This window comes from Rhamphochromis sp. 'chilingali' (assembly GCF_963969265.1).
Source record: "Rhamphochromis sp. 'chilingali' genome assembly, chromosome: 7".
In the NCBI taxonomy this organism is placed as follows: Eukaryota; Metazoa; Chordata; class Actinopteri; order Cichliformes; family Cichlidae; genus Rhamphochromis; species Rhamphochromis sp. 'chilingali'.
This window is the reverse complement of record NC_137934.1, coordinates 28,331,570-28,348,126: the sequence shown is the minus strand read 5'-3', so window position 1 is coordinate 28,348,126 and position 16,557 is coordinate 28,331,570. Positions and strand designations below refer to the sequence as shown.

Genomic DNA, 16,557 nt, shown 5'->3' with positions numbered 1-16,557 from the left:
AGCAGAGGGAACATTATTATTGCTCCTAAGAATGAGAGGAAGAGGAAGCTCTTGTGGGATTTTATCATATTGTAAAATTCAGAAAAGGAAGGACATGGAATTAATTTTGAAAGGAACTTCAAAATAATAATCACAGTTAACTAGTTTTTGCTAAAAAAGAAAAAAAAAAAGAAAAGAAATTTTAGTCAATAACAATATAGTTAAAGAAGAATGGCATTTCCATTCTTTTATACATTTCTGACACTCATCCAGACTCGGGCAGCTGTAGCTCAGAAGGTAGAAAAGGTCATCTGCTAATTTGAAGGTTGGTTCAAATCCTTCCTGCTCCGGTCTGCATGTCAAATATCCTTGGGCACGATACTAACCCCAAGCTGCTCCCTGATGCATCCATCACAGTGTGAATGTTAGATAGAAAAAGCACAGAAACAAGTGCTGGTGTGAATGAGGCAAGTTCTATAAATAAAGCGCTTTGAGTGCTCATGAGTACAAAAGCAGTGTGTAAGAATCAGTCAATTTACCACTCCACCTTCTCCAGTTTCCAGTCCCCATTTAAATCACTTCCACCTACAGTGATTTTAATTTTGCAGTATGGCTCTGATCTAAGACTTCTCTCATGAGGAAACCAGCACAGGGATGACAGTGATTAACTCAGATGGAGCTAGAAAGAAGGATCTGAGGGGAAGGTGGGTTGCAAAACGGCTTGCAGATACATAAATGTAGACAGGCTACAGGAGCTTAAATACTGTGACCTAAATGAGTGAGCCAATGTGATGACACTGAGATCAGTTGATCTGAAGTTACTTTCAGCTTGCTTAATCATAAGGGGTCACTACACCGGGTAGCTCTGCATGTCTGATTGGGCAGAGTTTGAATGGGCAGATAAAACTGTCAAGGGACACGTGTCTGCTCTCAGGATCAAACTGTTAAGCTGCGGTGGACTGAAACGGTACACTCGATTTCTGGCTTTACATCAGAGCGACAGAAACAAACAAAAGTTAATCTTTGACATGCTCCAGTAATTGAATGGAAAAAACCATTTTGTAACATGGAAACAGTAACAATACATCAGAGATTCATCGACATTCATCAAAAGATCCAAAGAGAAAATTTAGGGCATAATAACTGCACACAAACCGGATCAATAAAAGACACATGAACAACTGTATATGTAATAGCTCACTGTGTAAAACATTACAAAGTATTTTTCCACAATTTGCAAGAAAACTCCATAAATTCTTAAGTTCACTTCCTTTAATGCTAATGTACAATATGTGTTAATATACAAAAAATATATGACAAATATATTTTGGGAAAATAAAGACAATGACACATCTTTAAAATGGATAAATATCTCAACCAATACATAAACATGACATAAATGATTCATCTTAAGTACAGGGAAACCAAAATATTGCCTGTCATGCTAAAATATTGTTGGTTTCACTGAACATAACAATTAGTTTACAAAAGCTGATGATGAAACCTGTTTTGACTCTTTTTACAAGTAAAACACAGAAAAATCAGAATTGAAATTGTGTTTAGAATATGTGTTTGTGTGTGGACTATCTAATATTCCTTGATTTGAAATAAGTGTGTTACAATGGGCAGTTTTCACTGTCTGCCACAAGCAAGATCAATGTCATAAGTGTGTTTAGAATAAGTTTCAAAATAAAATTTCAAGAAAATAGCCAAAACGTGAACTGACTTTCATACTTTTGGCTCCCTCTGGTGCTAGCATCCTGCAGTGCAAAAGACAAATGTACTCCGCAGGTAGGAATAGGAGCTGAAAGCGCTGGAGTGTAAGGGTTCAAAGTTTTTCATATTTATATGCCTTTTGGGCAGGATTCCTATAAGTCCAAGTTCTTTACTCCACTGCTCAAGTCTCTTTCTCGCTACTTCTTGTGCGACCCGATCATGACCTTCGAGACAAAGTTGACAATGGCGCTCGCAGGCTGCTCAGGGTCGTGCTCAGCAAACAGATGGCACACGTTTTCAGTCTCACTCTGAGATTTTCTGGCAACAAATCCAAAGATCCTGGAAGAAAACGAGAGAGACACACAAGAGAAATTTACACAACAGCAGGGAAACTTTTCACCTCTCAGAACAGAGACTTAACGCCAAACATGGATTAGATGGAAACGAGCTGTGGTCCTCACCAAAGTACAGTAAGACTCCATTTGTTTGACATTTTTAGCAATAGTTCAAAGATTAAACAAAACAACTGGATTTTCAAAAATGAGTACCACTGATATTGATCGATATTAATATTGATATAGAACCAGCTCTACAGTTTAATCAGCTTTAGTACATTTACAAAAGAAATTCATATGATTTTTCTAATGCACACTCTGATTAACTGACAACATGCACGAGAAGACCCTTTCTAAAGCTGACTTACTTTGCAGTGGAGCCGCTGTCTCGTGTCCACCTGTTTGGGACAGAAGAAATTAAAATCATGACACTTGTGTCAGTTTTTGACACAATATGTTCAGTGAGTTGAGTTTAGATAAGGTAACCCTGATGAATGAAATGAAAGTCTCATTGATGCGAAAAAGGACATTTTAGGTACAAACTGAGGATGTGTTTTTCACCACTTTTCCATGAAACGTCTCCCATTCTTCAGTAATATAACCTGTTCACTTTTTTGTACTCATTTTCCTGTAAACATTGGCCAGAGTCTGTTTCGATTCTTTAAACTCTGTGAATTCTTAAAAATTTGTTTCCTGTTTTGGAAAATACACATTCTTCCCATGCATCCATCCGCAGTAACGTTAGACTATTAGGCTTACTGAATTAAATAACAAATCGTATTTTTCTTCAATCATTTTGAGAGACATTTTCGACTTGGAAGTTATATCCATCTTATATATGCAGTTTATGGAAATGCATATGTGGATATGCACTGATATCCATGCTGCTACCATGGCGGAATTATACTAGTTGTGTTATTCCAAAGCACACTTTCTGTTCATGTTGTCTTTAGTAGCAGTTAGCATCCTATGTTTCTCACACAATGCCTTTAAAGTGGGTCATGAAGGGATGTTAACAGTGACCCAAGAAGCTTTTGTTTCACAGTTTGAAAGCCATGTTTCAGCCATAGTCCTGTAAGTATCAGACGCCTACTTCATGAGTACAGACTGAACCTGGAGAAACCTCTCTTTGTTTTGTTACACAGATGCCTTGAAGTGTGTGCAAAGCTGTATTTTTGTTATCCGTGTCCAGTACTCACTTCCTGCCCTGCGGGTCCAGAGAGCAGAATATGACAGTGTTGACAGCGTAGTGTCTCCTGAAGAACAACCTGCAGAGTCAAACAAAGAGTCTGTGTGAACACATCAGATTTCTTATCGGTGTGTGTTTGTGTATGTTTGGCCTGCAGGTGCAAAAAATGCTCACTTCCGCTGGTTGTCAGTGAGTGTGATTCCCTGCGCTGAGACTTTGAAATGTACGACAGTGGAGGGAGGTGGCGGATCCATGGAGAGCGTGACTGTGGTCGCCTTCTGGACCGCCTGGTGGCCCGTGAGAGATTCCAGCTCTACAGAGCCCAGGTACCACACATTGCACGCTACAACGGCACAAAGAAAGAACAAGTCTGACAAGCTTCTGCTGATAATAAATGAATATTCTGTGTGCACAGATTAATTTAAAATGTCATACCTGCTCCTTGTTTGAGAAGCTCAGCTGCTGAGTTCGTTGCTGTCTGTGTAGAGGAGTCATTCAGCTCCTCTAGTGGATCTGCAAACACAAGATAGTGATGAGCTCTCTTGAAAAAACTCACAAATTACACCAGTGCGTTAACAAAACAAACTGCATTTGTAACCAAGCAGACACGAGGTACGTAACTCCTGCTTCATCTCTAGTACATGGTAGTGTAAAAGTTTGTGAATATTCAGAAGCGTGGGGATAAACCATCTAACTGAAGTATTTTTCTCAGTTTGGGCTTTTTGAATATATCGTAGTCACATGTCGAGACGTTGGAAAGAGCATACAAAGACTGTACATGGCAACATTCTTTAGCCCAATTGTGGCCCATCCAGTTTTCTTTGGGCCACAGTCAGCCTTGACTGATGGAGTTGATTCAGGGTAGGTTTGGTGTAAATGAATCCCTAAAAATACAAGCGTACTGACACGCTGGGAGAATCTGTAACCATAACTGTACAAAAATATACAAAAAGGAAAACAACAATTGGTTGTTGTTTTCCTTTTGGAAAGTCTTGCTGTTTGCAAACGACATAAAACCTACTCATAAAATTCAGTTCCTAATAACTATGACAAGCGTGTTCCAGATAAAATGATTTGGAAATCCGAGTGACTTTCAAAGACCAGGAACTAATTTGAAAATATTTGTCTTGCATATTTTGGAAAAAGTAAACAAAATGAATATATAAGAAAATATAGATGGAAATAAATGTAAGCAGATTCAGCTCCATCCAAGCAAAGTGTGGAGAGAAATGTAATGGTGTGAGATATGGCCCATGAGTTCTTCAGCAAAATGTATCAAAGCATTTTTCTTTGTGCTACACTCCATTTGGAAATGTATTTAGGTATTTACTGCACTGTTTTGTGAAGTCCTTTTTCATATACAGATGTCAAACAAAGAATGAAAACATTTAGGAAAAGCAGTGACTTTTTATGATAGAAAAAACTTGCTCTGAAAACGGTCAGGGAGTTTTGCACAGTACTGTATTTAAAGCATCTTCATTGCAGTGCCCCTTTTGTAATATCCTGTGCTTAACTGACTGAGGTAATCGATTCCCTGCTCCACTTGTGTTCCCATTCTGTGATATAAATTTATATTTCGTTACCTTTGTCAGGCAGAATGAGTTTGCAGGGCAGAGCCAGTGGCGTGATGGAGTGTTGACACACCAGCGCTGTGAGACTTCCTGTCAACAAAAATCATCATGCGTATGACTATTGAGATGAGTCAGCTGCACTCCAGTGTTATGACCAGTAGGGGGCAGCATGGTGCTTGTCTGTTATGACCTGGGATGGACTATAAACAGCTATGAGGAAGCATGCTGCTCTCCTAGCTGTCGTTAGACTTTGATCAGGTCAAGGCTGTTATGTTTTACTTGGGTATTTAATCTGGATCATAGCGTGTGAAATGTTTCTCACCAAAGTAAGGCTCATTGGGGCATCCTTTAAGCCGAACACCTTTCTGTGTGCACTCTATCAGGAAGTGTCTCACCAGCTCATTAGACAGATCTCCTCCTGCAAAACATGGCCTCATGGCTTAGTTTATTCATATCTATAAATTACATCAAAGGTTAATATTTAATTAACATGAACTGTAAATTAAAATAGTGATAAAAGTCCAAAATACTAGGAAGCACACTCCCATTTAGCTGACTCACAGTGCTGAGGTTTGCACCTTTAAATATCATTTTTGCAGTGCTCTCTTGGCAGCTCACAGAAAGTTTGTGTATGCAGAACATGGCATTCAACCCACCTTTTTTGCTCTGTATCACTGTTGGAGGAGGTGTAGCCACCTTCATGGCCAAACCGTATGCGCCACGAAATGAATGGCTGTCTCTGACAATGAACAAACCCGGCTCTTTGTCCTTCAGCACCGCGATGGCTGTTCAGTAGGTCAACAGAAGGAGGAAGCAGAGATAAGCTAAAGTTAGACTCAGTCTGCATTGTACATAGAGGAAACCTTTGCACGAGGGTGTATTATCTTCTCACAAGTGGCCATTAACCACTGTGGTCCAAGACCAATATTTACCTTGGTCTCTGGAAATGTCGGGCTTGTACCAGAACTTGGAAGTGTCCTGAACAAACTTCACAGTGTCCTGCTTACTGCCAGAGTCTGCAAGACACAGGTTAAAGCTCTCTGTTAGGTTTCACACCAACTTTGAGCCAAATATGACCAGACTCACAGTTAAAGGGTGAGCACATCGTGTAGCCACACAGACAAAAATATCTTCAGTTAGCCTGATTCGTGATTTTTGGTGCCACCACTTTGCAACTTAGATTAAGATTGCTCTTACTCTTTCTATAACAAAACCTAACTAGTGACCAACGGTAAGTTAACAGCCAACATGTGGTCACGTTTGAATCATGTTCCTAAAGAGCCTTGATCATTTTAACATATTATAATATAGAACATGAAATTAGCTAATTGGATTGAAAAGGCAAAAGACCTGTGAGTGACTCAGCTTTTTCTCCCTGAACTGAGTGACTATGCTGGACAGATAGTAATGGGATATCATTATGAAACAAATTCTGTCTTCCAGATTTGACTCTGAAAACAGCTTTACATTATACATGTATTATACATATATATTTTGGGCTCTTTGTTATTACATTTCAAACACTCTTACACCTTAATTAGCTAGCTGTTCAATTTAGTGATGCCTGTTTTGACATATTTGAGCTTTCAAAAAACACTTCTCATTGTAAATGAGGAGAAGTGCCCATCTTATCTTAAAGACCTCATAGTACCACAACATCACCCCAACAGAGCACAGACTGCTCTCAGACGTCTGGATCACTATTACTGTTGCTCCCTCTATTCCTATGACATTTAAAAGAAGAATGGGAGGCGGAGCCTTCAGCTTTTAGGCCGCTCTGCTGTGGAACCAGCTTCCTTTTTGATAAAACATATAGTCAGAGCTGGATCAGATGACCCTGAATCCTCTCTTAGTTACACTGCAATAGCTGTAGGCTACCAGGGGCTTTTCCTTAATGCAGAAGTGTTTCTTCTTCACTACCTTTCTCACCCACTATGTGTTTACAATCCTCTCTGCATTCATTTATTAGTTATTATTAACCTCTGGTTCTCTTCCAAAGCATCGGTTTTGTTCTGTCTCTCTTCTCTCACCTCCAAGTGGTCATAGCAGATAGCCACTCCTCCTTGAGCCCTGGTTCTGCTGGAGGTTTCTTCCTGTTAAAAGGGAGTTTTTCCTTCCCATCGTCACCAAGTGCTTGCACAAAGCGAGTCATCTTATTGTTGGATTTTCTCTCTATTATTTGTAGGGTCTTTGCCTTACAATATAAAGCACCTTGAAGTGACTGTTGTTATTTGGTGCTTTCCCTGATGTGTGCATTTAGCCTTTTTTCTCCTTTAATTGTTGTCAACTCAGTGAAGCATTTTCTGTTTTACTTTAATGTAAACAAAGATTCTTTTGATATTAGAATCCACCTTCAATCCTGAGGTGGAAGCATAAAATGTCCCACTGGATCAACTTTGTAATATAAATCTCTCCTGTTTTTACCATATCCTGTAACAACCCCAGCTCAATAAACCAAAAGGATAGCTTTGGATGTTTGATTTGACAAGGACAGTTCAAGAAAGCCAATTGGTGTAGTGCACAGTCTGATGTATCTGGTCAAGGAAATGAAAGTCATCTTCAGTTTAGGATGCTTGCTGCATTTGTGTGGTTCTGGTTCAAAAAGTTGTTAATAGTAAGACTGGGTTTGGGGTGGTGAGTTTTACAAAGCTATCTTTATAGTTTGAAATGTTCATGTCAGGATCAGAGAAAATAAATTATCAGTGACACATTCAGAGAATCTATGTGGGACTGTTTACCTGCTCCAGGTGACGAGGCCCCACTGATTCCTCTTAAGGGGTCAGGGGTCATGGAAGATGAGAAAGGGATGCTGAGACTGCTTCCACTACGAGGGCTAGAATATCCACTCAGTGAAGGGGAGCGGGAGCTAAGCTCTCCCCCTTCACCTCCCCTTCTTTTCTCAGGCAACAGTGGAGCAAGGCCCTCCTCTCCAAACAGGTTAAAACTACCAAGGCCCTCCATTGCCTCCAGCAGGCTCTCCTCCAGGCCACCATTCCCCAACAATAATGAGGACAAGTCTGTGCTGTCCCTCCCCCTGTGGGCCCCTGCGGGCCCATGAGGAGAACTGTGGGCATTGGGAGAGTTGAGAGATAGAGGAGGTGATGGCTGGGAAGGATACGGGGAGTTCAGGGAGTTTGAAGTATGGTCGTGCCACACTGGAGGAGGAGTGGAGCTGTGGGAGAGAAGGTTATGATGTGGAATTTAAAGCATACACGTAAAAAAGACAAAAGAAAAACACAAGGTCAGGCAGTGCATCAGTGTGAAGTGTTACAGCCAACATACACTATATTGCCAAAAGTATTGGCTTCTGCCTTCACAGGCCTATGATCTGGAGTGACATCCTGTTCTTAAGCCACAGCCTTTAAAATGCTGTCAACCCACCCTTTGCAGATATGCGAATTTAGGCTTCTTATCAACCAATCAATCATGTCTCAAAAGCCACAATCAGTTTGTTTACATTTAGCATGTATCGTTATTGACTATGTGCATCATGTTATATTGGCTATTTTCATTCATCCTAAACTGGTTCCTTGAGCATGAAAATGTGCTTCTGTGGCTGGACCAGATCTGAACTCAAAAGAACACCTTTGTGCTTTTGGGGTGTGGTAGGAATGGAGACTTACAGCATTTGCAGCTGTAAAACTTCAGAAATGATTCTACCCAGCATTCATATGGTCATTCAAAACTGCTCGTTGGAAACATACCCGGTGAGTATGGGTATGGAAGTGTCTGTGTACCTGTCTGCGTGTGGGAGGTGGCTGCCCGATGACACTGAGCACATGGAGCCAAAGATCCTCTGACAGGAAGCAGGAACGTCTGATCTGAATATCTCTCCCTCTGTGGAGCTGCTGCCGTGGTTCATGCTGTCCAGGAAACTCCGGGAATCTGGAAAAAAAAAAAAGGAATACAAAATGAAGCAACTGCTATTCTACTGTGTTTAGTGTCCAAAAAAAAAAAAAAAACAAAACATACGAGGGTTCGACGTAGTTCCAGAAACTAGCCCACAAAATCACTGCTAACTGGTGCTTGTTTAAGCTTTTGTTTGGGACCCTACCTTTGTTTGGATTATAGACTGAGAGTTGAAACACACCTGTTGAGGTTTGACAGAAACTGTTCATATAAGGAATAATTCTTTAAAGTATATTAAAGTATTTATTATTTATTTATTTATTTATTTATTTGTTCTCACCTTTTATGGAGACTTGTTTAGATTGTGTAGATTTCCGTTGTTATATTTTATTCTTGGACTCTAGTAGACTAGCTTTGCATGATTCATGATCCAAAATAATTTTTGTTTGTCCTAAACTGAATCTTGCGCACCTCACGTCACACAGTACCGTATATTAAGATCACACAACCTTTAAGCCAACTTTATTCTGATTGGCTGCCTTTTGCAAACAGAAGGTATGAACAGCACTTGGTTATTTTGTTGGACACTCAACAAATCCCAGTTAGAAATCTCTGGGAGAATTCTGCATTGATAAAGAGAAAGCTGACTCTCCTTTTCTTCGCCCAAGACAACCAATTAACAGCTGAACTACAAAAATATATGAGCCAATCACGTTGTTGCACAGACACATGCACACAGCTGAGGTTGTAGTTCACAACAGTTTGGCCAAGATACATACTGTATTTGTAAATGTTCCAGTCTATAGTTGTTGTGCTAAAGATGTAGGTAAGGTCAAACTTGTGGTTTTTCTTGGTTGACTATCGATAATGTGAATTAGCAATTGCTCAGTACTGCTGGGATGGACTATCACCTTGGATTGCTAAATGGCCAGACTATCACAGAAAATGAGGAAAACATAACAGGCCCACATGGCTTCTGTTTTTAATTAAGTTGCTACGTAAAAGAGCTAAAAGTAAAGGATACATGGCTGATGTTTCGGTAGTGCTGACTTTACCAAACTGACCATTTTTTAAGCTCTGTTTAAGAAAAAATTCTGTGTAACCATCGGGACTAACATTCAGTTAAAACTCAAATCGCACATACAGAAGAGAGTTAGGGAGAGGTTATCGGAGCCAGTCTGCCAAGAAAGTACATTTCTGTGAATTGACAGTGTGTGTGTGTCTGTGTGTGTGTGTGTTCCAGGAGAGATGGGGGTCACTCCAAACATCCACACTGGGCATTCTGATCATGCAGTGTGTCATTCAGCAAACATGAGGGCAGGCTTCCTCAGACTGCAGACAGGACTGTGAACTACGATGAGTCACCGAGAAAATAGTCAGTCACTATAAAGAGCTCCTTGTTTGGCTGGCTGCCCCCCCCCACCTCCCCCTTCCTCTCTTCCGCTCGTTCTCTCCATTCAAGTACTGGTAGATGGAGGCATTTTGACTGAGCTTTGTTTGTGATCATACTGGACAAGCGGCATCATCTCAAGTGGATTATATAATCCTACATGCTGACAGTGAGTTAATGAATTCAAAGAATTTGTTACAAATAAGGCCCAGTGTGTAAAGTACACCGTGTGTGTGTGACAGAATAAACTGTGCAACAGTTTAAAGAGTAAAACTTAAAGTTAACTAGCTTACATGTTCTCTGTCCTTAAATTCCTAAGGTTACCTAAAAGACAATATCAACTCTCTGGGTGACAAGTCCTGTTATTATTAACTAACCGTGTCTGGATTCTGGTGCATATCAACAAAAAAAACAAAAACAAACAAAAAACACAGTGGTATAAAGGAACATTTCTAAATTAAATCCAGGAGTAATATAGCAAATAATGAGCGTATTTTTCATCAGCCACTAGTGAAATGCTATGGCTTCTTGCCATGATGCTATGAATTTCCCACAGCTTAATGTTCACATACATTTTTACAGTGCCAACACTCTGTATGGCATAACAGATGTCCTAAAGTTTAAATGTAAAGTGTCAATATAATGGCAGCTGCTGTGGTAATGGCTCCTTTCAAACATATCAAAAAGTTTATTTTGTATGCTTTAAACTAGAAACTGGTGCCACTTGAACTGGCACTTCTCTGGTCAGTTGGTGACTGAATTTCTAAACGCGTCTGACAAATAACAAAATTTGAATAGAAGCTAGGTACAGCTACCTGTGCTTCGGCTAAAACGGCTTCCTTTTCTTACAGAGTTTTGAAGGGCTTTTGTTTGTGTTGCAGAGTGACTTTTACAGAGTCATATCTGAATGCTTATTCATCACAGCTATTTGTCTGCAGGTCTTAGAGAAAACAAATGGGTTCTTGCATATGCAAAGATGCTATTTTATGTTACAAGGAAAAGTGCATCACAGTCCAGAAAATATACTAATAAAAGTTAAAGATAAAAGTAGTTCATGCAAAAAAAATAATAGATTAGTGTTATAATATCATTACTTATTGCAAAAGCACCCACATCAGATACTTAGAGTCAAAAGGGACCTCTTCAAATTAATTGTTCAGCACAACTAAGAATTTAAATATCTAAATTATTTTTGAAAAATTAAAAGAATGAAGGAAAAACAGTGAACCCTTCTTCCTGAAAACCTAACACCATGAAATAGTTGGTATGTTGCCTGAAAATTAAGAAACAATCTTCTGTGAATCAGTTTTTGTAGAGGAATAAGTGCGACACCAATCACTGAAATGTGGTGCAGTATCAGAAATATGAGATGGATAAATATGTAAAGAAATGTACTTATTGACAAACACCACATTCCCACACAGTATCCGATACACCAAACAGTAACAGTTGACACTCAAATTGAACTCTCGAAGGTTAAAGGTCAAGAGCTCAGTGCACAAAAAGTTACATAAATAAAACCAGGCGCACACAAACACACACGCACATGTACACACATAAGCGATAATGTGCAGTTCAGAAAGCAAAGATAATCCCGGGCTGTGTTGGTGTCGTTGTCTCTTACGGGGAACACACTGAAGGGAGAGCAGCAGCCATTCCCACAGTCACTGTCTATATTCCTCTCTGGGGATGATTCCAGGAATGCAGCCAATTCTCATCTCCCCACCGTTCCCACGGTCGATTATCTTCACCGTGATTTTTCACATCTGTGGCTCATCTCCCCTCATCCCAGCATGTTTGCTTAATTACAGAACAGCCATACGTGTGGCAACACCAGCTGACCCCAACCTGACCTCTGACCTTAGATTCTGCTCTGTGACTGAATCCACAGCCTGCTTTACACCTTTCACTGGCAGCAGCTATGCTATACAGTATCCATAGCTACACACTTTCAGGAAGGTACAAATTAAAGATGAAAAAAACCCAACCTGTGCTACGCATGAAAATAGAAAACTGATTTTTCATGCAATATATTTCTTTACAAGTTTCTTATAAGACTGCATTGCAGGACAGGACATGTATCTTTAAGAGCATATATATATATATACATACATATATATATATATATATATATATATATATATATATATATATATATATATATATATATATATATATGCTCTTAAGAATAAAATTCTCCACTTACTGATTCTTTGCTTTGTTCATGTTTGAATGATTCTCAGTTCAAAATAAAGCTTGTTCATGTAGTACTGGGCTTTGGTGAATCTCCTCAGTTGTTTTAAAGATACAAAAATATAACACCTTAGACCAACTGTATTATTCTATTAGTCAAATCATAGGATATAACCTTATGTATAATTACATACAAACAGACTGGATACACCGAAACTACAGAACCCAGAGCACAATTTCCAAGCAACAAAGGTGAGTTAATCTGCATTTATCTTTCCGGATAGACTGAAGTGCATGAACACATTTTTATTTGGATTGTGTCTCATTCAACATGGATTCACTTGAAGCATCTACTGAATAAATAAACATAAGCTAAATCACAGGTGCAGAAGGTATAACAAGAGCAAGCTTAGTGCTAACTGTAACAGAGTGTGTAGGCAGGAGGCTGCTTGAGTGCAAAAGATGCAGGAAGATGATATTTATAAATGTACAATACAATGAATCTTGCCAGTCTAAAGAAGCTTGGAAGAAGGTAAAGCAGAAAGAAACATAACTCCAGGAAAGAGGAGCTGAAAGGAATTATGTGTGAAACATCTGTCCACTGAATTTTGATAGACAGCTTTCATCCAAGTCCAGGAAGATCACAGCTATCATCCAAATAAAGGCAGACATAGACATACAATAGAAAAAAATGTATAAATTAATGGACTGAATGTTGCCAATGAAGTCTAGAGTCAAATATACTCCACAACAAACTAAATGGACAGTGTAACCATCCAGGTTTGCCAGATACTATACACTCTGGTGGTTTAAGTAAAATGATGAAAATTTGATGCTCAAAAAAAAAAAAGAAAGAAAAAAAAGTGTTGGCATGTAAGACATCAACTTATGTTAATAGTGTGGGTTAAAAGAAGAAGATGATGTTTTGGGAAGGATAGTCATTTCTTCATTTGAAACAGAAAAAGCAACAAAATCTTTGTCAAATCCAAACTGCTGAGCCAACCTCCACTCTCAGCAACCTGTGGTTCACACTGGTTCATGTTTCCGCTCACAGTAAACAAGAGTCATTACTATCAATGGCAGCTAGAAGTCTCAGTTATTTGCTGGAACTAATGATTTAATCAGATTCCTTGTGTCATCCTTACTCATGTTCAGGTGAAAAATGGTCTTTTGCTAATTTGCTAAATACATTAATCAATCAATAATCAAGTATACTTCTGACTAAAATCACCATTCAATAATTATTATTATTATTGTTTTTGATTAAGATGGTAAAATACAGTTATTTACCCTGAACTGCTGAACAGAAAAAATAGTTTTAGTCTTTGAATGTTGTGCTTTATTAAAAAGAAGTCAGGAAACATGTAACTTCTAGCTGCTTAAAGTTTATTTACAGAAAAATATGTTTCTGTTCCTAAAACAGTAGCTCAAGATACCAGAGTTATATTGGTGGGTCCATCACTTTGGTCCAGACCAAAAGAGCTCAAGTTTTCACATGACATTTTGTGTTTCAGTTCCTTCCCTGTTGCACTGTAAATTTGTTCATTTCGTCACTTTCAGCTCTTAGCGTGATATGCTAAACTTGGTTAGTAACCAATTCAGTTGCTGAACAAACTATGCATTGAAACTTTAGGATGACTTTTTTTCCTTTAGCGTTTTCCTGTGCACTGTTTTGCTCTCACTTGAACAAAGCCTCTTCAGTTTACCATTAAACCATGCAAAACATTTTCCAAATGGCACAAGCCCATGTGGGCACAACTGCCAAGCACCTCCACCCCTCCAACTCCAAACGCATGCACACACACACACACACACACACACACACACACACACACACACACACACACACACACACACACACACACACTTTTCTGATCACAGTGAGTGATGGTTAGGTGGATCAGACTGTGAATGCGTGTACTGTATACCTTCTTGCTTAGAACAAATATGAATTCTATTCAATAAAATAAAACCTGATCTGGAGATTATATTTTCCTCAGACTGCAGAGCCTGCTGAATAAATTAGGTAAGATACAGCGGGCTAATGTTTTATCTGACAAAGAAGAACTTTGTGTGGTGCATTATTAGCAGAGAAGGCTGAGCCTACGCACATACATAAACACAAGGATGCATGCAGCTCTGCTGGAGAAACGGCATGCTGACCACAGGAATGCAGAGTGCAAGTATTCAGTACACACACATACACACACACACACACACAGACTTAGGCTGGCACGTCTGGAGTTTCACAGTATGTTACAGTACAGCTGTTCACTGGGATCACAGACTGCAGCTTCTCAGAGAAACAATGGGGGAGGAAGACACCTGCTGCTACCCATATACCCAGTGAGACTATGTATTATGAAGAAATAATAATGTCAAAAATAGTTTAGCTTAAGTAAGGTTCTTGTTCATTCCGGTGAATTTAAAAGTTAAGCCCTGACAGCAGAAACCTTAATTTTAATGAGAACAAGTCAAACCCCGAGTTGAAGCTTAATTTCTATATAAATCTGCCAACGTGAGTTTTTGGATGATTTAAGTACTGGTTTCCTGTTTATAAACAACTCCAATTCCGAGTGTGCAACAGGAAGGCTGAAAATATGCTGAGGTCTTAGAGATGGACTTTTTCTGTGCGTACACAGCATTTCTCATACTTTTTGCCTATTTGATCGATACCTGACAGCATGCAGTCGAATTTTGATGATAAATAGCAAAATACTTACAATCACTTAAAAGACAAAATGAAATCTGCATTTGTTTAGAAATCAACAGCAAATCTATTAAATAAGTTCAAAGTAACATTTGCATATGTAAGTACCAAACCTCTTGTAATTTATCAAAAATATTTACAGACTACATACAATGGATGGTATATATGTGCAAAAACTACAGCAAATTTTTAAAGCATATTGAACAAAGCACATGAATCACCATTTCCATCTGCAAACTGATGATGTTTAGGTTGGGGGAATAAAAACTGCTGGTGCTAATTCTCCAATTGAGGAGTATTCGTCCATTACAGAAGAAGGAACAACAATTACTACATCTCTAACAAGACGTCTGTCCTCTAAAAGAAAGGCAGAAGGCATGATGAAAATATCTTTTCAGCTTGTTTAATATATTTCTGTGAAGAATCTCCACACACATTAGATGTATTTTAAGTCAGTTTTTGCTAAGTTGGCTCTTGTTATGTTTTGCTTTTTATCTAAAAGCCAAATTTCAGTATATAGTTTCATATACTCTCATTGGGAGAAATTGGTTGCTGTGCTAAAAACCTGCTAATGTTTGCTTCTGGTGCTAACAGATTTTAATGGTTGCCTATAATTTTTCATGTTTGTCGCCAAACACTCACTCACTACTAGACGAGCAGTAGTAGCACTTGGGAAATGTAGAAGATTTGCCTTCAAGTTAAAAGCCTTCAAGTTAAAAGTTAGCTAATGGGCTTTGAAGCCAAACAGTGTCAATCTGCTGTTCATTTTGCAGTTTTCACTATAGATCAGTGTTTGTAGACAAGTCAGTTTCTTCTCTTCAAATGACAACCACAGCAATGTGCCAGCAACCAACGTGATCCACATCCAACTCATCTGGCACATGTAAAACATTTGCTTCTGTTTTTCTTTCTTGATTTTCTAAACTGAACAATACAATTATGATTAAGTCTCCTTACTGTATGGGCAATTTAGCCAGGACCTAACCATCAATGAAGATGATAAGCTGCCAAAAGTATCTCCAAAAGCAACTTTAAACAAATTTAGCCCATTTTTCTGCAGTCGGATCAACTGTTTGTCTGAGTCTGGGGAGAGAAGGGCATGCAGCTTTCTCTTTGGTATCACCTGGCCCTAAATCAGAATGCAATCAGCTGTCTGGTAAGGCCTTACTTGGAAAAAAAAAACTCAATCAATTTGAGTTTCTGCGGTGTCCTCCTTCCTCCTCCTCCTCCTCATCCTCCCATTCAGCTATTCAGAAACTTAGTGTCCAAGTTGTGGGGAGGGCAAACTAGTAGGAGGTTGTATGTGAAACAGATTCCTTTGCTCTCTGTTAGTGTTCAGACTGACAGTTTTATCAACTCAGTAAATTGGCAAAGGAGAGGGAGTGACGAATAACAACACTGTAACAACAGATTTCTCATAACAACACTGGTGAGAAATCAGCTCAAAAGGATGAAGGCAAGGAAGGCAGCAGGTCCGGATGGAATCTGCTCCAGACTGCTCAGGGACTGTGCAGAGCAGCTCTGTCAGGTGGCCCTGTACATCTTCAACCTGAGCCTGAGCCTGGAGAGGGTTCCTGAACTGTGGAAGACTTCCTGTGTGGTTCCGGTGCCAAAAATCGCACACC

General features: G+C 39.2%; 1 protein-coding gene across 4 annotated transcripts in view; it reads right to left on the bottom strand.

The window, feature by feature from the left end:
* LOC308399354 (tensin-3-like) overlaps window positions 1–16,557 on the bottom strand; it is a 56,136-nt gene continuing 39,579 nt past the window's right edge. For 2 of the 4 annotated variants that reach the window (XM_080886576.1, XM_080886577.1), the window contains 11 exons: window positions 8,528–8,675; window positions 7,529–7,962; window positions 5,723–5,806; window positions 5,447–5,575; window positions 5,113–5,208; window positions 4,803–4,880; window positions 3,655–3,732; window positions 3,394–3,562; window positions 3,230–3,298; window positions 2,399–2,428; window positions 1–2,034 (listed from right to left, as the gene is read on the bottom strand). In XM_080886576.1, the coding sequence (XP_080742702.1) occupies window positions 1,893–2,034; window positions 2,399–2,428; window positions 3,230–3,298; window positions 3,394–3,562; window positions 3,655–3,732; window positions 4,803–4,880; window positions 5,113–5,208; window positions 5,447–5,575; window positions 5,723–5,806; window positions 7,529–7,962; window positions 8,528–8,675 (1,457 nt within the window). In that variant the 3' untranslated portion in view covers window positions 1–1,892. The remainder of the gene's footprint in view (window positions 2,035–2,398; window positions 2,429–3,229; window positions 3,299–3,393; window positions 3,563–3,654; window positions 3,733–4,802; window positions 4,881–5,112; window positions 5,209–5,446; window positions 5,576–5,722; window positions 5,807–7,528; window positions 7,963–8,527; window positions 8,676–16,557) is intronic. The other 2 variants (XM_080886578.1, XM_080886579.1) reach the window with 2 other exon arrangements.